At 44.2% G+C, this 24,753-nt stretch overlaps 1 protein-coding gene across 8 annotated transcripts in view; it reads right to left on the reverse strand.

The window, feature by feature from the left end:
* The window catches only part of LOC116429270 (uncharacterized), a 46,063-nt gene that overhangs the window by 9,380 nt on the left and 11,930 nt on the right, over positions 1-24,753 (reverse strand). For 7 of the 8 annotated variants that reach the window (XM_076365960.1, XM_076365964.1, XM_076365962.1 and 4 more), the window contains 6 exons: positions 14,874-15,354; positions 12,513-12,681; positions 4,268-4,451; positions 3,433-3,701; positions 1,720-2,212; positions 914-1,051 (listed from right to left, as the gene is read on the reverse strand). In XM_076365960.1, coding sequence (XP_076222075.1) covers positions 914-1,051; positions 1,720-2,212; positions 3,433-3,701; positions 4,268-4,451; positions 12,513-12,681; positions 14,874-15,354 — 1,734 coding nt within the window. The remainder of the gene's footprint in view (positions 1-913; positions 1,052-1,719; positions 2,213-3,432; positions 3,702-4,267; positions 4,452-12,512; positions 12,682-14,873; positions 15,355-24,753) is intronic. The other variant, XM_076365959.1, reaches the window with a different exon arrangement.

Consider the following 24,753-nt stretch of genomic DNA (forward strand, 5'->3'; position numbering starts at 1 on the left):
GCGCACCTGACCTTGCTTGGTGCCTGGATTGCCGATTTCGTACTAGTTCCTTGCAAGAGGAGTCAGGAAAAACAGGAAGAGAGGGAAGGGAACGAAAACAAACCCCTCCGCACGGTAACACGCGGTGGTGTGGTGGTAGTGGGGACTCGAACCTACGACGCTTGAAGAAACATCCGTCGATTGGCCAACTGTGCCTTAAGCACCATGACTACAAGGCGATCCACTCGTACCTCTTTACTAAATCGTTTAAGACGAACTAAAACTCTAAATCCCACACTATATTTTAAAAAGTATAATTGAAGATATTTTTTTTTTATAAGTTACTGCAATGCTAATAAGAATTTACGTTCCTTTTAAATTCTACTTTCATAAAAAACGAAGAAAAATATTGTTCAATCGTGAATTAAATAAATATTAACGCGTTCGACGTGATGATTATTTCCGTGGTGAAACAGTGAACCGTGGACGTATTAATTTCTCACTAGAATAATTAGAAAAAGGGTACATTAAAGAAATGAATGCAAACAAAACTGTATTCATTTTTAATATAATACATAAACAAATAAATCTTTATAAATGCTAATTAATACAGCCATTTCCATGTTTAAAAGGCACACAATATTATATACAATTTGTTGTGTACATGTGATAGTTTACAGGACTTTGCAATAAATAATATTCTTCTTTACTTGACAGCTAGTTTCGGCCCTCCAATATTTACTCTCGATATGTACGGTAATGTAATACTGTATATTACTATCCGAGTTAAGGGTGTTACTGTACGAAGTCGTCAAGAAGGTACAACATTTAAAATTCCCAAGCCATGCGCGAGCGGAGAACTTACAAACATGTCTCGTGAAATAATAATGCTAGGAAACGAAGGGGAATCGAATACGTTGAAAATTAAGCATACCATTTGCTGGGAGTATGTTTAATTCGGCGCCACCCGGTAATCTTGTCAGCTCTGATCCATTTCCGCCGACCAGTGTCACACCGCCAACCATTTTATGCGTGTTTTGTGTATCCCCTGCTCTTATCCTCGTTTGAGCGTCTGTAACACAATTTTATTGTCTAGACATTACTGCATATTAGAATACACTGTCAGAACACAATAAAACGGATCATGCTTCCGTTAAAATCTTCAGGACTTAACGTCAAACTTTGTCCAAACGTATAATCGTTCAAAGTAACATTACGCCTTAATAATTAACAAAAAAAAAAGTTCTAACGATTTTTTCTATATTTATTTGTAGTATCACAATTGTACCATTTAACCCATTGCGGACGAATGTCGACATTTCGATCAGACGAAACGTTCATATTTGGAATACTAAGTTGCAACCGAATGACTTAATTACTTCATTAGCAAGTGATCAGTGCATAGTTCCCTTTTTACTGTTGTTTAAGCATTCGATGTATAATTTTGCTTCAATGTTCCAAGCTTCGTCTACTTTAAAGAGTCTTCGTCCGCAAAGGTTTAAAGGTAACATTTCAATGACTCACAAATATTCTCGAATAAATAAATAGACCGCAAAGAGTTAAAGTAACTTATATGCAATGCTTGAAGTAAACAGAACCGATAGGCGCCCCAAGTGCCTAGCGAAACCGTTCTCTATCTTAGTTCACAATGATCTTCGAATTCCAATGAAGAATCGATCTCGGGGGGCTATCCGGGAACTGTCTACGAGTATTTTGGCCATAAGATCAGAGGCTACTCACTGGATACGTTCAGTGCAGGAGAATGCGCAGCGAGAACTAACGGCCTTCCCTCGTTCGTCGAATGCACAAATGTAACTGGCCTGACGTCATTGGCGGACGACTGCACGGCTAAGGCCAACGGCCTATCGTTGTTGGACAGATTAGAATGCACGAACGTTACCCTGTTGTCGTTGGCCGTGGACGAGTGAACGACCAGCGCCACAGGCCTTGGCTCACTTCCAGTGTTCGATTGCACAGCGATCAGCGGCCTCGATTGATCCGAAGAATTTTGTACGGCCAACGTCAACGGTCTGGACTCGTTGTTCCCGGCGGTGTGAGCGACCAGAAGTTGCCTCGTGTCGCCGGGTATCACCCTCAAACTCGGCCCGATGTGCTGGAGCGTCGGTACGATCGTTGCCAAGCCTTGATTCGTGTTCAACATCTGAGCGCTGATTGGCAGGTGCAGCTGGTGCTGTTGCTGGACTATACCGGTGGGTGATGTGTTCACTTTCTCCTGAAATTAACGAATGGTTAAGCTTCTGGTAACATTGTATTTTTATGTTAAATGTTCAATGGAATACAAGGCCAAGGAGTATTCTTGTGTTTATGAAAAACAGTATTCGCAAATAGCAAATTCTACAGATAAGGCCCAATGTCTGAACCCTCTAAGATCATTATTTATCATTCAGTTGTTTGCACGTATCTTTCTATTCGAGCAAGATTTTTAATTCCTTGAACTGTTTCGATTCTTAGACTCGAGATTCACAAATTTCGTGCACAGTACACTTTCATAAATTTATTCGTCTACTTTGCTTTGAATAGATTAGAATGTTATTACAGAGCGAGTTCATTGAAATTCGAAACCGACTCTGAAATTCATTTATTCTAATGTAAAAAAATAATGTGTTCGCACTTATATAACCCATTTACACAATGATGTATAAATAGTTAGTTACATATAGAAGCCGCGTGTTTTCTGTTGCACCGTTTCACACACAAACGCTAATATAGTCACGTTGTGCCCAACGGGCTAGTCGGTGCTTCAAACACTCGGGGGATATTCTCTTGCGAAAAGAAAGTCATTTTCCCTAAATACTGTGTTGTTATCAGAGTTTACCTGACCGGGATTCGAACCCAGAATCCTGAGATTACCAAGCTAGTGTCTAACCAATGGAGCTGATCTATCCGTCCCAAAATCCCCTTTTTTTATCTTAAACATAGGATGTCTTGATTACCATAACTACCTACAACATTTCCGTAACTTTTAACATGATATGTATGTATCTATTAAATAAAGCAATTCACTGATGAGTGAAAGAAGCAATGTTACCACAGGCACAACACTGGGGCCTTTATTCCATACTCAATTTTCTTCTCTCTGTACCTTATTGTACGATAAATTCAATAGCGTGCAACAACATGATATTCAAATATTAAATACAATTACAATTTTACTACATTCAGTTACTTGGTTTGTTACTTGCATCCCATTAAAACAATCAGAGCACTGTAAAAGACGCTATTGCATTTTATTATAAAAATACTGATAACTTTGCTAATTTCATTACCATTTCAAAAACTGGGTAAGGCAGCTGGTGCTCAACGAGAGGGTAAGACAATACTCTGCGATGGTAGAGGCAATGGAGATATTTTGGGGCAAGTTATGTTAATTGAGACACCCCGCACGGAAACGAATCTGTCACAGACATTTTCTTCGTTGACTGTTGAATTTACCTGTGCCGGGGTAGGAATGCTAGGCGTTGGCGTTCCAGGACTTGAACTTGCCGGTGGACTTTCCCTAGAACTTTGCGCAAGGTTAAGACCCTGAGTCTGACAGACAACAGCCGCGGTCGCGACTTGATTATGAATATTGGGAGTGGTGCTGGTGGTTTGAAGTGTTTGCGGTGAACTGGCTGTGGCCGCGCTGCTCAGGCTACTGGTACTACTGTACCTCGTGCCTCCCCGAGCGAGCCCCGTCACGTCAACCTCCATGTTCTCTGAAACTTCCAAAAAGATTCGTTCACATAAACGTGCCACGTGTCACTTGTAATTACTTTTCCAACGAATTGCAATTTCTTTCAATGGAAAAACTGTTTTCTTAACCCTTAGCACTACGGATGGTTTTGTAATCTATCAGCAACTAATTTTTATAGTATCCCTAGCGAAAATGAGAAATGCTATAACATTTCTTCTATCTTTTATTTTCCTGGTACAAGATTTGGATGTGAAAATCGAATAATTTTGGGGTAGTTTCTTTGATTCGTTAAAATATCTAATATTATTCCTGGTGCAATATTGGAGCCTACAGAGTTCTAAGGGTTAACACTAAGACTACCAGAGGGGTCAAATGAGCCATGCCTGATGTCTTCTGTTTGCAATTATTAGAAAGGTAACGAATGTTTCTCTGAGAAATTATTCAAGAAATTCATTTAGCACTACTCTTTACATCAAGCATCTTTGAACATTATTGCTTGTTTCGTAGAGCACGATTGAATTTCATATTAAGTGAAACAATGATTTTCGTTTGAAATATTTGTATTTTGAAAGTAACATGTTCGCGGAAACTCACCACTTTTCGTAGCTGTCACGTCGGTAGCCGAATTCTGTTCCGGCAGAAGAGTATTAAAATCAATATGATCCCAAGTGGCTGTGAGCTCCTTCTTTAAAGCTAATAATCTTTGCTGGGCGGCAATCTTTTCCCTGGCAAGATTTTCCATCTCGTGCTCGTAATCTCGTTCTCTCTTCCTCAACACCTGCAACAGAGAGATCAGCGACACTCATGAAACGTCTGCGAGTCGAACGTACCCTAACCGTTGATCCATCGTGGAAATCATCGATAAATATAATATCCTAAAGTTTGTTTCTCCCTCACGTCGCGCTTGAAAATGTCATTTAATCAAACGACACCGTTGTCTATTCCGATTATAGAGTCTACCTCACGAATTCCACTTCTTCTCCATCATTTCACCATTTTGTCACGATTTACTCCAGATCTCATTATTCATTTTAACTGAATTTCCTCCCAAAGTGGAGCAGGAACGTTCAGCAGTCTAAGTAGTCTAAGAAACTTTCAAAGCTCGATACCAATATTAATTACAACTCAAACTTACAAGACGAAGGCTGAATAAAAAGTCACGGAGACGAACAGTGACAAGGTCTTTCGAAGACCTCAATATGTAGTTTCATCGATTTAGGGGAAATAAACCTTTAATTTCGTTGATCACATTAAGTGGTAATATAAACTAGTCCGATTTCCATCGTGTTTGGGCTCGTTTTAATCAGAGCAATCCCAGAAATTCACTACATTTCAGAAGATAAGGTTAAAATTCCTGCAATTGAAACTTCCTTCGTTGCATCTTTACGTTCGACGCGTGCGGCATCGCTTTGAAGTAGCACGTCTCGACCCCCAATGCACTCTGTCAACCCGTTTCCACCAACTATATCGATTCTCTGGCTTCTGCCTGTGCTCGAGTCAATTCACGGAAGCAAACAGCTTCCTCCTGTTTTCCGCTCGGTTAAATTCCACCGCAGGTACTCGAAACAGTGAAATTTAAGCGATCATTAGCCTCTCGAATCGACAATCGACTCCGTTCTTTTTCGGATCGGCTATCGCGACTGGCACGTGAGAAAAGCGGGAGAAAGCCGATAGAAATATTTTCGCTTTACTTTCAAGAATACGCGCGCGCGCGCGCGCGAACGTCACACGATACTCCTGCAGATTCAGGACACCTCTCCCTCGAAATACGATAAGGCTCGGTTTGACGTCAGCACGAACACGCGTGGAGGAACGTGCACGTGACGATGAACACCAACAGCCGACCGGTACACGCACGCTTCCGAGGAACTCGACGAGGAACGCGGGAAGAAGGGGGGAGGGAGAAAAAGAGAGAAGAAAAAATGCAAGGACGTAATTCTTTACGTGTGTAATTTAAATCTGATCAAGTGCGCCCCGATTCGTGCGCTTCGACGCGCGGCGAGTCACGCAGATCGAGCCTGCTCGACGATAAACGGACCGACGCGACGTGATGCGCCGATTTTTCGACACGATGGAATCGAGGCTTTCGGGAGAACCACATTTTATTCGGATTACACCAAGAATTTTCTGAGAAACGAATTCTTGCAGTAGAACTATGTATTTACGAGTCCCTCTAGCTAATGCGGTGTCAAGTCGATTGTTTGATATTTTCTGATTGTTGTAAATTTGAATGGAATAGATGATATTCTGTTTAGTTATTAACCCTTTGTATTTGGAAGTTTTTAGGTAGACGTATTTGAACATTTTCTGATGAGTTGAAGACGATATCTTGTGAAACTAACTGGAAGGGTTAGTGATTAGAGTAATTAGAATATTTTGATGATCTTTTTGTAACTGTAGTATTCCACGTGTCTCTCAGAGTATTAGCTGTTGTCCAGATGCAATAAGTTTGATTAATTTCGACGTTTTCTTAATTCCACACGATGACGCGACGTTAAAGCCTACCTGAATATTCTCATGCATAACTATGAGTCATTCCGCAGTAATTAATTAAAACTAGTGGCGGTATCGTCATCTTCGCGTAACCGACGAAAACCTTATGGTTGACACTTTTCAGCTGTGCCATATGTTCGGAACGTGAAAGATAATCATCGATGATAACAAGTATTCCAATAACCTCGAATTAGTCCGGAGCAACTGAAACGATGATTTTGTTCGTTCGAAAGCCTTCGTTGACAACTGTAAAAAGGCTGTATCTTTCTCGAATCGATTCGCTTATTTTAATTCGTCTCAATCAGAAACGGAAACTATTAATTATCAAATAACATTCAAAATAATGCACGAGGAACGAAGCGTCTTTAACCCTTTGGGGACGAACGTCGACATTTTGTGATGAAACTTTCATATTTGGAGTACTAAGTTGCAAATGATTTAATCATTCGAACAGCAAAAGATCAGTACACATTCTTTTTCATCTATGATTAAAGCACATTTAACTCGACTTCATCTGTAGGTTTCGTACCTACACGTTAACCCCTTGCTTTGATTTCGTAACTATAATCGATGTTTCATCGTTAATAATTAAAAAAAGAAAAGATTTTTGTTCTACGTCTACGTTTACTCCAAATGGTAACCATTGATAATAAGAAAGTAATATTCCATTTACATTCAAAAACAGTAAATAACATTGAAATTTCTCAAAATTCAATTGAAAATTCTCGTCGATCCGACGCGATATCGTAGATCAAGGGGTAAATGAATCTCCGTTCGCAGAGTTAAATGTGTAACGGTCAGATGAAAATTTGTTGCGTCTCATTTGCATAGGAAAGCACCGATACATCGAACTTTCCATGAAGGAGTTGAGTAACGAACGCGAGCAGCAGCGAGCGCGTCTACAAAAATTCGCCATTGCCCGGAATGCGATAAACCGTGATAAAAGAACGCGATAAACACGATAAGCGAGCACGATGTCGCGCAGGCGAAAATTTTTCGCGAAGAAACGCACGCGACTATGATTGCTAACGCTATCAACAAAGACTGATACGGTACACGTGGTACGGTGGTTAACCCTACAGGTCTGGCGACCGTGCATCGTGCCAACCCGCGAACTTCCGGTGCCGGTTATCATTGCTCTCTTTGCTTTATCATTCTAGCCTGTTTCTGTTTGCTCTGTGGAACTTTATTTCATCGGGTCTGTTTAGAAACAAGAGTCGTTTCGATTACAAGGGGCCACTAATTCATTCTTCAAACGATTGTTTACACGTTCGTGTAACACGAGCTGATAGTTATATAACTGGATATATCTATTCGTGCGTACGTAATAACAAGAATATCGATTTTTGTCAATTACATATCGCGGGGAATGTTATGTAAAATCTTGAACGCACGTTTGCAACTTTTAGGAGAAACGTGTTAGTCGTTCAGATTGAAAGATTTTTCGGTAACTGTACTACTAGCCAATGACGGAGTGATCTACGGAAATGAACAAAATGTATGACTTTTTTGTTGCAATTGGAAAACTGTGCTAACGAATATTCATTTATACAGACTCCTTAAGATTCTACAAATTACTCTAATTACAACTGTTAAAAATATTTGACATTGACCCAATTGCGCGGTAACCCTTCAAAGTGGCTTCGATCACCCGACGCAACGTCAATAAATTTCTTTCCCCGATTTCTGTGAAAGATAATATTTATGTTCGCCGGCCGCCAATAACAATGCGGCAGGAGGAAGTACTCGAGTCATAAAAGTCTCCATTCGAAATCAGCCGCATATCGATCGCCAATATAACGAATGATCCTTCTCCCCTGAACACCCTCGACTGCCGCGTCGGCCAAACTCTAGTGACGCTATCATTTGCATAATCATAAAAATATCTTGCTAGAATTTTGCTGGATGCGCGAGAAGTAAGTCAGTGGCATCGCTATTTTCAATTTTTGCTTCATTAACCCTTTTATAGAAAAGTAATACCCTTACATAGCAGTCGACAATGGTCGGATTTACGTTCGCAAAGTTACTTTGCCGTGTTCTTTAACCCCTTCGGTCGTGTCCTCGTATAAGGACATACTAAATAAATGCTTGGTGTACCTAAATTCGGTAAATTTGATTGCAAACGTCCTCGTATAATCACAACCATAGATTCTATTTGACAATGGTGTCTGTTATCACAAAACAAAGCCAAAGATATTCAATCGGACTCTTCCCAGCTACGTTGATGATTATGGCAACACAATTGTCACTTAGTATCTCCTTATACGAAGACGCCATGACCGAAAGGGTTAAGGAAACATCTCAACGAAGCATCGAAACCGTAAGTCCCGAGGGAGACAGTCGTCCGTATATCAAAGATTAAGAAAACCGTCTCGCCTGTGCGGAAGTTTTAACGAGTATCCATCCGCCAGTGAACTCAACGGAAAGGAACTGAAAGAAACCCGCTGATTGCCGCGAGTGTCTTCTAAACAAAGCGACTCGCGAGATAGAAAAACCCGAACAAGACTGCGGTGTACAAAGAAACTGAGAAGAGGCGGCCAGGATTCGCCGCCTCGCGTTGCAACCTAAACAGACGGAGAAGCGACTTTTGCCGCGGAGCGGGTAAAAACATGCCGCGGGAGTCGGTGAACGGAAGGAGGATAGAGTCTCGGCATGTGTCAGAGCTGCGCGACACGCGGAACGCGAGGAGACCGAGCCAGGAGAGGGGAAGCCGCGTCTGGAGAAGGCCTGGAGGGGCGGCGGAGTCGGCGAAAGGAAGGGAGGCCACGTTGCGCCGAGGGAAAGGTGGGGCGGCGGCCGCAGGGGAGTACGCCGAAGGAGTGGCGGACGATAGAAAGAGACGCGGACCTCGAACGGGCCGAAGGGGAAGGAGAACGAAGGTCGTTACATGAATAGGCGCACGCGCGGCTCCAGAGCACGTGGTTTAAACCGCCTCCAACCGAATCCGCTCCGCACGATATCGGCTCCGCGCGCGGATATTGCGAATAACGCTCCCGTTCCTATCCACCTTATCTGGCGCTATCTGCCGTGTCGCAAGTGCCGCACAAGATCGTTCGCTTTATGAAACCCTCCGCTGAATCACCGGCCGCTGCCGAGTTTTCGAGAAGCGAGGACGGGGAACGCGTTGCGATCGGACGTGGATGTTTGCGCAAATTCGCGTGCCCACGGGTTGGGCGCGGAATGTTGCGATGATGGACATTTCTCGGGAAGATTTGTGGGGTTTACTTGGTAAAATTATTTTTCACTGGACATTCGATTATCGGTGTTGGGAGTTTTAGAGAGCAGGTGGATTTAATGGAAACTGCGTTGTTTCTTATTTGGAGTACGAGACAGAATGTTTTACTGGATTTTACTTTGCGGAGTTTGTTTGAGGGAAGATTTGTCCGTGACGGCCATTGTTTATGGAGTTTGTCTCGTTGTATAATTAATCTGCGTTGCTCGCGGGGTATCTATACCTTTATGAGTACCCCCTTTCGTTGGCTGTTCGCCAAGGTTTAATAATTAGTAGATCCTCCGGGTTTACGAAACCAAATATTTTGCTATCGCGGCACACCAGAGCCGATAATTACATTGCACTTGAAGCGCAGACGGTAGTATCTGCGTTTATCTGCGCTTATCGGCCCGGGTTTACCATATAAAAACACGTTTTCCCGCATCCCGGCAGATTTCCTCGTCGTTCGACTGGTTTCGCACCTGCGAACGCTATGCTGAACTCCGAAATAATGCGGTAGCTTACTTAACGATCTTGAAAATCTGGCAGCCATTCCGCCAGGTTATTATTGTGTCGGTAATCGCACGGTGCCACCTAAGTGTCTCGGAAATTCACGGAAAGTTTAGGATTATCGTCGGAATTATTTTCGATGAGTCTCACCTTTGTTACCTCATGCTTCAAAATTAAGTTCACCTTCTGCCGTGTGCTTCACTGAAGCCAGACGCAGGCAAAGCAGAGAATCCCAGAATAGTGAAGAAGCAATTCAAATTCAAAGCGAACTAGTAACTGGTTAATAAAAACAGTCATCTAACGCTTACAACTAATGCAGCCATCAAAATGACGAATATCTTCCACGCATTAACCCTTCGTGGAAGAGGATTCTGTGAAAAATGCGAAACCTACAGATTCCGCCAATATGCTACATGAAACTATGTACCGATTTCTTGCTGTTGCAGCAGTGAAATCATTCGTTTGCAACTGGGTACTGCAAACATGAAAGTTTGATCTGAAAATGTCGACATTCGTCCACAAAGGGTTAAAGAAACACTATATAAACCCCCTCCGATAGAAATGGCGCGAAATTGAGAAGTGTACCCTTTCATAAGAATATCCATTGTCTTCCTGTAGCCTTAAGAACCTTTAAAAAGCAAGAGTGAAACAAGTTCTAACCACCCAAAGCCCCGTTCTCTCCCGACGAGAGCGCGTCGCAAGGGGTTCAAGGTGCAAGGGAGCAGCGGATCAATGGAATTCTAGAAACTGGAATGCAGGGGCCATTGTAAATACGCCCGATCGGTTCGAATGAGCAGTCGGCGACGTTAAGGCCAGTTCACCGTGTAATTCGACCACGTCGGCTAAGGTCGGCCCGTACCTTACGAGTCGGCAACAATGGCGCCCCCGAACGATAAAAGTTCGGACAGCAGAGCGAGCGAGCGGCGTGTGTGCCGTACGTGCCATGCGGCGTAACACCGATGGCCGCGTAGTCACGTGGAACCAATATAGTCGCAGCCTCTCCACCACGAAGACGCGTCCGTGCAGGAACACGCGGCCGCGAGAGACGGCGAGTCGTGTCGGTTCGACGGACGAAGACACCCGGAACGTCTTGCGCCGGGTGGGGACGGAGGAGGATGACCCGAGAAGCGGGGAAACGCAGAAATAGAACGAGACGGGGGACTCCGTGCGCCGCGGCGATCGGAAAGAGAAAGGCGTTACCTGCCGGGGTGGTGGAAAAAGAGGGGAATTTCCCGAGGGAGGGGAGCCCGGACGAAACGGGACGTACGACCGAGAGAAAATGCGAGATGGAAGATACGAAACGCGTGGCGGCAACTTCCGTGCCCGCCGCCAGGGAGCTCTGAGCCGATACTTTCACGCGATTACCTGGTTTCGCTGGCTGTAATCGAGTCAATTATAGATGCGCCTGCATTTCCACCGAAACGTTTCGTTCACCTTCGCAAAAATCCTAGCACTCGAGTATTTATAGATTTTGGAGTTGATCGACGTCTCGGAAATCCCACCCCTAGAATTCGCTTCCATCTGAACGGAAACTTTTTTATCGCTACCGCAGATTTCTTTGGAAGAGTCGGAGGGAGATGCGATAGGCCTGTAGAGAGGGATGGATGGATAGGAGGGGTGAGACAAAGTGTGTCATAAACAGAAGGGAGGGGAAGGTTGTACGGACGGATGAAACGAGTGGGGAGTAAGAGGAGCAAGAGGGTGCGCGAGAGATAGGCGACCAGAGAGACGGAATGAGAGAGACGTTGAGGTACAGGAGGTAAAATAAAGCGAGCAAGAGTGCGAGTGGTAGATGGAAACACTGCGAGAGATTACGCGAGAGAGAGAGAGCGAGAAAGTGGAAGAAACGGCAAGGGTGGGAACGAGCGTAACGGAGAGGACAGGCCGGTCGAGCGAGGGAAAGGGAGGGATCGTGGGAGTGAGAGGGCGAACCACGGGACGCAGGAGGCCACAGGCCTGGTGGTAGGGTTGAAGTTGAATCGCGGGAGAAGGAAAAGATGGAGGTGTGGTCGACCTTCGCGGGGACGCGCGTTCGAACGATTCCCTCCTGGTCATCGCACGTGAAGTTAATGCCCGTTTAGCAACCGGTCCAGAACTGAATCGACGCAAAAGGGTGACGATCCCCGATTTGGATATTCGACGCGCAGCAATCTTCTGTTGTATTAGTGCGCCGCGGATGTTCATGTGCTCATGAAACTCGAAAGTGGAGGATTGCAGAAAATACGAGGTGGAGAACTATATGGAATATATGCATAGTGTTTCCGTTTGATAGGAAACACCCTCCGTTGTAATTCTATTCTACTTATGTTCATAGGGATTTGAATTTGAGTTTGTATAAGTATCTAGTCATTGCAAAATTTTTGTTTTATTGTAAAGATATTTGACTTAAGGTTTATTGTAAAGATAGAATTCCGTTGAATTTCGTTGAATTTCATCGAACACGGAATCGAACCCAGAATAAATTGCAGAGGATGTTGTTTTTGTTCTCCCGTGCGGGTAACAGTAATTACGACTTCTCGAATCGAATGAAAAATTCAAATCCCGATCGATTCCAAAGGGAACGTTAAATTTCGGAAAATTTGCGGTGGTTGTATCGGTCGAAGGGGACGCGGACGTTCCACGTACCTGTATGTGCTTGATCGCCGCATGAAGAATGGAAAGATTCGAAGACTTCTTCTCGTCCTGCGAAGGTAACTGCCTCTTGAGGAGTTCGAAGCATTCCTTCAGATGCGCTCTTCGATTTTTCTCCAGTTTATTGTGTACCTCCCTCGTGCCCGATCGGATTACGCACGGCCTAGAATAGAGAAACGAAGACGCGTTACAGATACACGCACGGACTTTTCGTGGTCACGATCGCTTTTATTTCAGAGCAGGCGCGACGCCGCCGACGGAATTCCCGACTTATCGAACTTCGGCTTCACCCGAGAAGTTTCCCTTCGGGTCCCCGAATAAACGGCGATAATTCAGAACGATAATGCGCCCGCGTTCTGACACAAAGGAAAACCGAAGCAGCCCGTGCGAACACGGTTGATGTGTTTATGGCCGGACGAGAGTTTCATCGCGACTCGGATAATTGTAATTTGTCAAGCATTTTCAAAGCGACTGGCGCGAAACGCTGGCACGAACCGCTCCGCGGACGCTGATATAATTGTTGCGTCACTTTCTCTGCGAAATCGCGAAACAACCGGTGTTCGCCTCTTCGAGCGGATTGACGCTTCGGTTCAAGGGTTTCCAAAGAATCGTGCAGAGCAGTGATCTCATGGTTTCTGATACGAGTATACGGACAAGCAGGGAGAGATTTATTATGTATCGACCAACAAACGAACGTTTCAAATGTAAACCATCGATAACAACGAACAGCGATACAGTTACACAATAAAATATTCTTCAACTGTTTCCAGAATGCTTTCATTTACTTTTATTTGTATATCCAAAAAATCGGCAGTCAGTCAATTACATCAATGTTTATACGAAAAAGAAATCCGCATGCCGCCTAGGTTCCAAAATACAAACAAAAATCAAAATTCCAAATCCGCGAGACTTCCACGATATCGAATCGACGCGGAATCAAGCGACCGATTCTTCTAAAACGCGTAAAATCGCGTAGCACGCGTTACCGCAATTTTCTTTAAAAAAAAAACACACACACCTGACTACGTTATCGACATTCTAAAAAAAAAAATGAAATAAAAAAATATTCTTCGAAAAGAAATGAAAACCAGGATAGAACTGCCTTACCAGTCGCGAAGGTGTCAAGCGAAAGAAAGGGCGGTGCGCATAAAAATCTAGCCCGCGTCGATTCGATTGCGAGGGATAGGATAAAACTCCGTATGGACAGCTCCGGCTGCACCGATGATCATGTAACAGCGCGTCCCGGTCTCTCGCGCGGCGATGCGACGGCGGCAGCGGACGCACCGTGCACGTGCCATTCACCCTGGACACGTGCACCGCGTGAATGGATAGCAGATTCTGCCTCGTCGGCACTGCTGCCCGTGCATCAAGAAAAGAGGGAACGGGGAAGACGAGACACGGACGGTCGACTCCGCGAGGAGCAGGAGGAGGGGGCCGGGAGGCGGAGGGGGATGCGGGTTAAGAGGCGGTCGACGGCCACGGGGGATGGGGGTGAGGTGTGCAGCGAAGCAACAGGCTGACATATCGGACGAAGACGGAAGAAAACGGCGAGAACGAGGCGGAGAGTAACGGAGACGCCGGGAGAGACAGGCGAGCGGAGGAATACAAAGAAACATGGGACGTGTCGGTGCACGTTGTCATCGGTCCCGGGTGTACGGGCACATTGTATCAGGTGTACGAATGGATGCTTGGGTATTTACAAGTTACAACGTTAACCCTTTGCGCTGAGAGGTGACTCATTTACCGCCAGCTCTCGTACGGTGGAACTATAAAATTTCATAGTTGATATTGTACCCTGTGTAACGTATCAATTTTGAGAAATGTTGAAATGGCTTTGTTCCTTGATGTATGTGACTTCTCTTCCAGTTAGTGTCGCCTTTATCGGAAAACGCGAATGTATTTCTACTGAAAAACTTCTGAGCGCAAAGGGTTAGATGCGTTCACGTTGGGAGTATTATGGGGTGAAATATATTACACTGGATTACACAGATCACTTGGAGTTGAATGTTTGTCGGTTGAGTGAAGCGTGTCGAGCTGTATTAGATGCACGGATTGAAGATGAATGTTTGGAAATGATGGGGTTAACCACGTTAACGTTGGGAGTATCGTGAGAGTGAGGTGTGTCGGGTCAGGTATACGGGTTTCGAGAAGTTTGCAGATTTATTTGGTCCTGTAGTCGTTAATCCTGCTAGCATTCATTTCCGCCAAAAACAATTCTTCGGTCGTGTTGCACGGGGCGCTAGCATACCCAACTTTCTCTCGTTTCTAATTCGAATACATCCGCTATGAGTTAATAAACACCGCAGTCTAATGAGACTAATTGCAAGCGTAATCAGGGGATAATAGTATGCTCACCCGTTCCGGTGCTTCTTATTGTCGTGGTTCGGTTCAAGGTCGACGACGAGATTGCCGGCGTTCTGCTGCGAGTGATTCGAATTGTGATTCTCCGCGTAAGGATTATGCGTGTTGTTGTGATTGTTGTGATGATGGTGGTGATGGTGATGCTGCGGTTGCGGCTGTTGCTGTTGTTGTTGTTGCTGTTGCTGTTGCTGCTGCTGCTGCTGCTGCGGTGGCTGTTGTTGTTGCTGTGGTTGTTGCTGCTGCTGCTGCTGTTGCGGTGGCTGTTGCTGTTGCGGTGGTTGTTGCTGTTGTTGCTGTTGTTGCTGCGGTTGTTGCTGCTGCTGCTGTTGCGGTGGCTGTTGCTGCTGCTGATGAGGGAGATGATGGTGCGACGTGGTGTGAAGCGGCGTTACCCGCGTGCTCGAGATCACAGGACTTCCCCTGGAACTTGCCGAGTGGTTTCCGTTCGTCCTATTATTTTCCAGCGGCTCCTCCTCTGAAAAATCCAATCAATAATGCGTTTTCCTTAATTAACGTTCAGTTAATACCTTGCCGTACGAGTTCCTTCGCGATTATGATCGTAAAATCCGTTTTAATCATTCGGAGGAACACAGGGGAATTCTCTGTTCACCGTAACCGCAACTTTTATCCGATGAGTAGGAGATCGCTAATAGCAAATCAGCCTTTTATTTCAATTTACCTTCAAAGGAATAACAGCTATTTACGTTCGATCGAGCTGAAAATACTCGCAGCGAGCCTCACTCGTGATTAATAGACTTACCAAGGGATCAAACCGACTTATTCCCATTGTCTGGTAGAAAACAGGACAATGAATTTTTTTTAAATCCGAGGATTCACTCGTACCGTTACATCTGCACGAATACAGCGAATCCGATTATTTTCTCGCGAAAGCAGCCGATTCGATGTCGACTTTAACAATCGTAGAAGCGAAAATCCGACATGGACCGCGCATAAAGTTGAAAATCTAATTCTAATCTATGTCCCTCGGTGGGCAATATTTCAAATACCGCGAGAAAGCTAACAGATCCGAGGGATCGACCGTTAAGGAAAGAAGAGGGAAACGGTTTCCCGCGGAAGCCGCGCGTTAAAGACGAACATTTTACAATGGCAATTCCCGAACAATCGTCCGATCGCGAAAGTTTCATTCTGGAGTGCATTCACGGATGCAGCGCAATTCCTCGCGGTCCACGACGCGAACGACAAAGTTCCCCTTGCCCATTCTATTCTATACCCAAACCTGAATGAATGCGTTCTCGCCTAAGATTAGCGGATGCCTGACTGGAGTGGCGATGGGTTCGATGCGTGCGCCGCCGTGGAGACCGTACCAATGCGACCCGGCACGATCGAGTCGGTCAGATCATAAACAACTAATTGCAATGGAAATTATCAATCAGTATATAGATCTTTCAGGTGAGTACAAACAATTAATCAGTATTAACGAAAGAGTAGAGTCAATTAATGTAAGCATTAGATTTATATGTGTAGACTAATTTCATCTTTACGAACGACAGAGGTTTTGGTTAGGTAATTCGATCGTTCAACCAACGAAGACAAAACAACGAACTATCCGAAATCGTTGAATCTGCTGGCATTTCTAATTGAATAGCTAGAATCTGAGAAATAGATTATCTTGATCTACCGAACAATATTTCCGATGAATGATGCGTTCATTGAAGGAACCCAGAATCTTCGTCAATCAAAGTAACTTCCTTACAATACACAAAATCTTCAATTTCCTCTGCTCTAAGCTACACTTAACAATAATCGTACCGTTTTTCTAACGTATCATTTGATGTGACTCTCGGTCACTTGAGAATAAAAGGAATGATTAAAATGTTATTGTTTTTCTTTATAAGGCCCAAATTATAAAAGCCTAGAAAAACTGTTGGAAATGCAATATGAAATAATAAAATTTCAGTAAAAACTTCGAATGTGACTCAAAGTCGCATCGTGGAGATTAGGGTTAATAGAACAAGTTATTAGGGTGACTAAGAAATAGTTGCCTCGATCCAGATTGGATTCGGAGCAACGATACTCGAGGATCGGCAAGAAAACGTGGTGGGCTCGCCGGGCACGGAGAGCTGCGTTGATCGGCGGCGTTGCTCGAGAGCGGCCGAAACGCATCGCTACGCCGATCTTTCAGGATTCGCAATTTTCGCCACTCGGATCTCCGCGCCGTTCGTCGCAATGCTATAAATTAGCGCAGCACGTGTACGCGCATGCAACTAACTCATTCATGTACCAAGAGACTTGGCAAAGCCCTGTCGCATAGCTCGACGCTTCCTAAATCTATTCCGGGCTTAAAGACGGCGTGTACGTACCACGAGAATAAGAAACTAAGAAAGCACCGGCGATATACCTTGCACCCGGCGCACGCGTTGCATCGGTGGCTTCGACGAATAACGTTAAGACGTGTCACGCGACGAGATAACGCGACGCATTCGGAACACGTTTGTCCAGCGTCTAGCAGACAGGTAAACGCGACGCGTCGAGACCGAGGTTTTCTTTCGTTCGTTGTGCTTGAATTTTCCCATCGGCCGCGGCACGATAAATATTCATCGTCCGAGTAATTCATTGAATATTGTGCCGGCGATCAGATTATTTTCAACGTTGCCGAGTGATACGATTTACATAGTAAACGGCAAAAACATAGTCGAATCGTTTCGCACGATCGACGGGACGGTCGTCGCGTTCCTCGCGATGAAATCTAAACGCAATTTCTAGTTCATCGAGTCGAACGGGAACCGATGGCCGTCTTCCGGTGTCTTAATTTATTTGCGATACTTATTCACGGACGAGTCGTAATGTAAACGCCGCGTTCGGCAGGGATACGAAACATTTCGGACAACCGACGTCGATGCTAATGCAACTGTATCATTTAGCGCATAAGCTGCGCTTTAGCAAGTCAAACCGACAACACCGTTCGCCGGTGGCGCGTTAAAAGTGTAGAGATAATATGAAAAATGATCTCCTTATCGATTCAGTATATTTCTTTGAATATATTTTCGTGTGTTGGCTAAACGCTAGCCGAGCCGCGATGAATATTTAGACGTTATACCGTCGCAAATCAGCCTTAATTTTCCTTTCAAATGATATGTCAATCAGTTCAACGATTCAACTGGAACTTCTTACACAAACATTCATACGTTTGCTGTGTTTTTTTCTTTCTTTGCTCGGCGCGCTGAATGAATAATAAATGTCCGGGGCATACTGTTCGCGCGTAGCGGTGAATGAAAATAAAGAAATACGATCGGGACAGTGTGAAATCATCCGAAAATGTTATTAAACGCTCCGTTCGCTTCGCCTAGATACCGAGATGACTGTCGGTGCAATTTGTAACTTGTCCGATCGGTTTTAAATTAAGATTTAGGCTCTTCCAACGGAGAATTTCGTGCGCCCCAGTTTAATAAATATTTCATCGAGTTTAACGGTGTTCCCGTGAGCGAACGTCGATAGGATCTTTGAGCAAACGAAGAAATTCCTATGAGACTCGAATTTACATGAATTAATTCCTCGTACATCTAATCACTGCAAAAAATGCTATCTTTCAGAAAAACGTAAAGTGATTTCTTAACGAACGCTCAATTAAAAGTAGCCACGAACACAGCGTTAATAGTATAATATTGCGTCTAATGATTAATTCGATACCTATAAGCATTTTTTCAAACCGTTCCATTAATAAGACGATTTCCATCTCACCTAATTACTGTTTACCATTTCGCTTAAAAATGATGATAGTGTTTGCAAATACGTGGACACGTTACGGGACGATTTTCCGCGACGATACGAAACGAAAATAAAGAGTAAAAAAATGAAGGATTTGGCTCCGTTTTCGAGTTACGAACGATTAAAAATCTGTAACCGCGACAATGGGACAAGAGCAGCGCGCGTGAGGCAGGTCAGTTTCGAGCGCGGCCAGTGGCGTACCGTGCAAGGGACGGAGACGCGGAATTGACTCGCGCGCGGCTATTGGCGGATATTAATCGTTAACCGTGCGAGAAGCAAATTAAAACCGCGATTTCATGATTCTCGATTTTCTGTTATTTTATTACGACATTGCCAGGAAGAATCACCCTTTCGGATGGCAACGAAAAATTGAAATTTCCAACTGAAACGTTGAACGTAGAACGTCGATTGAATTCGTGCGAATGTCAGAGGAATCATCGATAATAATATTACGTAAATGATATTACTCGGAAACGGTAAATCTAATATGATGTTAATACCGGAATACTCGGGGAATTACAGGAACGAGTTCCATCAGTGGCAAATGATAAAATAACGTAATGACCTACCTGTGGATTATGCGGTATACAAAGTTTCGTTTATTAGTCACATGGTTTGTCCCAAAGTTTCCGAACTGAAATTAAAACAACAATTTTTTATAAGATATCGATACTTTTCATTATCAATCATTCGAAACAGTTTCCTTCTGAAAAGACACACTGCTCGCAATAATTCTGTGAAATCGGAAAGCAGCTCTGACACTCCTTCAAGATGGCGGTCGAATCCTTTTCAGTGGCCGATTATTTGTCCGAGAGTCTCTTTCTTTCGAGTTTCTTTCGCGTGTATACACCACGGGAACAGTCGTGCCACGAAGAAGATTTAAATCAGGCGAACACGACAGATAATTTCCATTGAAATTATCGATACGACCGTGTTTTGCATTCGACTCTAAATCAAAGGTTTCGACTGTCGCTGTCCCCGGCATCGCGAAGGAGCATCAAAACTGTTTCCAGACTTTCGGTCACTATTACGAATAACGTATCCTTCCCAGAAGGAAACTGTTTTGAATAATTCACAATAAAAATCTCAATGTCTCACAAAAAGTTGATATTCGAATTTACATTCGGAAGCTTCTCGAGCAAATCCTCAACGACAGTGAATGTCACAGTACTGGACTGCACGCACGGATAAATATGAAAAAACAACTGAACGAATGCACCGACAAATGGAAAAACAATCCACGAACAGACTCGCCGATGTATAGCTCAAAAAATTCAACGATCGGAAACTTATTCTCGAATCGTTTCAGAAAGATGAGGCAGTTCGAAGATGCTTTACCATTTGTCGGTGATCGAAAGATTAAAAGCACGAAAATCAATTGAAACGCTTCTTACACTCCGGTGAATTCTTCGAAAACTGGCCGATTTTTCAACGAGATCGCTATACGCTAAATATTCAAGTATCTCATTATTATTTCACAAGTATTAACCCTTAGCACTCCAGGTTGTTTTGTAATCTATCAGCAACTGCAACAAATTTTTATAGCGTTCCCAGCGAAAATTAGAAATGCTATAACATTCCTTCGATCTTTTATTTTCCTTGTTAATACAAAATTTGGATGTGTGAAAAATCGAATAATTTTAGGGTAATTTCTTTATGATTCATCAAAATATTTAATATCATAACTGGTGCAATATTGGAGCCTACAGAGTTCAAAGGGTTAAACAAGCAATCGTTTCTAGTAAAATTGAATATTCTTTTAAATGACGTGGTAGTTAGCAAAGTTAGTTAAGTTACAGAGACAGGTTTAAATAAAAACGAGATTCCTCGTTTCCGGTGGGCAATGCGTTAACGCAAGTGCGGAACGCGTAAGCGACACGTGGTCGTATTTAAAGTTTTGGGCCGATCTAGCGCCGCTCTGTTCAATCAGTGGTCCTGCTGTAATGCGAGAACCCGACGTCCAGCTAAAGAATATTTATAGGCTGTGCGTGCGTAACCACTTTAAGTCGAAGCATCCTCGATGCTGAAGAAAAAAAGACGCTGCTCCTTTTAACGGCGTCTTTCTTTAAACGGGCCTCCTTTTAACGGGAGCGGCCTTAATTCGCGTCGCCAACAGTCACCGCGGGAATCCACCATTATTGTCCCGTTATCGATAACCATCGATTTATTTCTACCGTGCTCGCTTGTCCCGAATTCCCCCAGAAACGGCTAACGAACCGTGCGTGTAGAATAGAACCCGTCGACCGCGAGAACACAAGAGTTTCCGAAGAACGTATCGGAACCTCGGAGGAATACATTTTTCAGATTACTCGTTACCAATTTCTTTAATCCCTTTGTCGCACCGGTACGCGTCGTTGCTCAAGCAACAGATTTAAACGTTACGAAAGAACGCAGCGCGACGAAGCGCGTCGCTTTATACATAAAAGATGCAGCTTAAAAACACGTGGCAAATACTGCATTCATAAATGACGAAACGTCGAATCAAATTACGCATAGAGCGCCACAAGGTCTCCTTAAATCTGTCATTAGAATTTCAATGTTCCGTTCGATCGTCGAAAACCGTGTCTTCGAACGCTGGTATTCTACAGAAGAAAGAACTTCGGAAGACTTCCTGTTTACATTGTTACGTGCTTCCAGGCGCATCAGAATTGCGTACAATGTGTACCCTTAATCAGCCATTCCCACAATACCCCCATAGCATCTTGGTCGTTCCATGGCGCGAAAGTATGCGAGGCGAAGGAACGAATTCTCTGACCAGCGGGCTTAATAGACTGATATTCGCCACGTGCGAATCGCTTCGGTAACGCGGCGTACGCGTCGTGCATGCCCGACGAGCGATCGTTTCGCCGCGTGTCGCAATCGATTAAAGAAACAGCGATACGTATCGCGGCGAGGAGCGGATTCGCCGGCGATCGATCGACGATCCGAGGCGGCCGAGAGCTGCAACCGAGGATCGCGGATCCACGGCCGAGCGCAGTGTCACGGTTGCGATACGCCGGACCAATACGACCGCGTGCCGCGAGATAAGCGGAAAGACGACGCGGAGGATCCACGGGATTACGGTGGACATGGTTTCGAATGCACACGCCTAATTGCCTTGGTGTCAGGCCAAAACCGGCGGACTTCCATTATAATTAGAAGCAACCCGCGGACCGCGCTACAATTTTGCGAATCGAGCGCGGGGAGCGAGGCTCGACGATCGGCGCTTCGCGTCCACGGTTGACCAAACTGACCTATAACCCGACACGATATTGCGCCTACAGATCTGTCCGGCCGTCTCAAAACATCTCGACGCGAATTACGTGCGATTCTTTGGATCGGCGTACGCGACACGATCGAATAACTTAGTATTTATGAAATTGCCGGGGAAAAAATGGACCAAAGAAATTCGCGTCGCGACGCCTGGCCGCTTCGAAACGATCTTTCCAGATCGCGGTGCACCGAGGTGTCTGTGAAACGCGATTCGGAATGCATATGAACGATAGACATCGAAATAGAGACTTTGGTACGTTGCAATTCTAATGCTGTCTTGTTCTCAGCTTTAGTCCGACTTTTAACGTCTACTAATGGATCGTGCGCCTGGGAAAACGGTATTTTCGGAATGTTGGACGTTTAGCAGTTGAGATAAATGGAGAGCTCTCGCGAAGATCGAATGAATTTTTCTTTTGGCGCACTGGTGGGGATAGAATGGAAAATTTTGAGTTGTTCTTTGGTTTCGTATTTCTGCGGAACCGTCTACGGGATTAGTGAAATATGATTTAGAATGTAATTTTGGGTTCTTTTTTTGCCGGGATTTGCAATTTGACGTTTTGCCCTGGTTATTACGTGACGCGGTTGTCTCGAAACTTATTTACCTTTGGACGACCGTAATAATTTAATTGATACAGTCAGCGCGGAATGTTTTATTCGAATTAATTAACAGGGTAATTAAGTATTAGACGTTAATGCTTCAACGAGATACCTTAACGCCACCTAATTATAAAGTTCAAGAATGTTAATTCGTGTTCAATCAACGTCGATTTCTCAATCGGCGTACGGTACAATTCCGAACTCAAAAAATGTATAAATGTCTCCCCTGACTAATAAGGCACAAAGTGCGATTTTTTCATCTCCCATCCAACGACCGTGCAGAAGTTCAGGTTAAAGTCCGTTAATTGTAAAATTACGAGAACGCACTTGTTCGTTTTATGCAACGAACGCACGAGAGTTATCGGAGATATTGAATTTTTCAATCGCGCGTGGAATCGTACGTTTTCAGAAAGAATATTCAGGATGGATTGAAATTACTGGAAATTTCGCGCGTTCGCGGAAGACACGACGATTCGTTAACAACGAAATAGAAGCTCGAATAAAGTTTAGTCGCGCGTTCCGCCGATCTTCTCGTTGCAACGAAATTCCTGGCGGAGAAAATAAAGCCATATTTGATTGCTGTGCCCGTAAATTAGTCCACGGACGCTGGAATTTGCATAAACATCCGCATTCTCGCTTTCTACGCCGAGGAATCGAAAGAACTCTCCGCGAATCTCAACGAAGACGTTGCATTTCGATCGACGGACTTTTTAAAAAAAACGAGTACAGTGTTATCTGTTTGATTGATTAAAAACCAGGAGGAAGAAATAAAAACTGAAATCTAATCGCCGGAAAGAGAGGAGCTTCCGATGGCTCCGCGTAAATGAAATTCGCGTGACGCTTAATCGGAGGCAGAACCTAGAAATGGTTTCTGCAATTAACGTGCACCGAATATACAACGGGCCGAATGACGTAATGCGATAATAAAACTGAACGTCGATGCGAATTGTTTCGACAATGGATTGTTCAATCGTTTTAATAAAACCGAGAGACACAAGGTGCGCGCAGTCTGCCGGAAGACAGCCCTCCTGTCGATTTACGCAGGAATAACACTTCTCGCTACGCCGGACTGGATTCGCGCGAATTTCGGGAACAGGTTCGTGAAACGCGCTCAATTACAAAGCGTCCGGTCGTCTGTGGCTTTCGTTTCCTTTAGAAGACAATGGAATTTCGAAAATTCCGGCAAAAAGTTGACCGAGCACCGTTAAGGCGTCCGCTCGAATTCAATGCTGATACAATTTCCGGCGAAGTAGACTCTTCTTTTGCGTTGGTGTCGCGCGTAACTTTGTCCATGCAAATCAGCGTCTAATATATACACTGGCCAACTATTAATTAGTAAGTCAACGTTTCTACTATCGCAAAGAACAAACAGCTTTGTTATTAATAAAGATGACTCTCGAAGTTTCTTTGGAAAGGTAAATAAAAAGCGAGACGCAGTTGTAAAGTTTGTTCTAACGTTTCGCCGCGACCTGTCGATTTAATAATGAATCGAGACGAATACTGTAGTTTCTCGTCGTTGAGATAATGGTGACTTACTAGTACGCGAGCGACGAGTAAAAGCTGGGAAGGCTGTCAGAAAACGGCAGCGTCAGCGGTAAGTGGTCAGTTTACGAATAAAAAGTGTACCTGTCAAAGCGATAACTATGGCAAAATGGACCCCCGGTCGGCCGATCGATTCATCAGTGAGTCACACCGTCGTTAACAAGTTAAAAATATGTAACAACCACCCGACGCGTCTTCCTCGAATACTTTCCGAGCCCGCAGTTTAGACGCGTATTTTCGAGAGCTACGTAAAATATCGGAAACGCGTATCTCGTTTCCGCCATTAATCACTTATAAACTGCAGCTACATATTTCAACGCAATCAAACGGATCCATCCATAAAGAACGTAACCAATTTTCAAAAATATCCACGCGCGCGCTGTCTGGATTACGTTATGACTCCATAAAAGCGAAGCAAAGCAGCGAGAATTTTATTATTCAACGTCTGCGTCCGACTTATACATCAAAAACCGGCCGTGCCATCCTGTTTCCGTCAGTATCGAATTCTTCCGCCGAGTAATTAATCAACATTTCGAATCAGTAGAACCCAGTTGCTACGCAGTTAGATGTTACTCGTTGAAATGCCCATCCCAAAAAAAAGAAGAAAAAAGAAACCTCTGAATCCTAGCAACCGTCTCGCAAAAATAAACCGGCAAAAATTCACCGCGCGTTTATTCGTCCATCGCGGCCGAAAACAGTTTCCATAATGCAGTAGGTCCTAATCTGCGCGCATCGAGTGCCCGTCAGATCCCCTAAT

Source organism: Nomia melanderi, chromosome 3, assembly GCF_051020985.1.
Source record: "Nomia melanderi isolate GNS246 chromosome 3, iyNomMela1, whole genome shotgun sequence".
NCBI lineage: Eukaryota > Metazoa > Arthropoda > Insecta > Hymenoptera > Halictidae > Nomia > Nomia melanderi.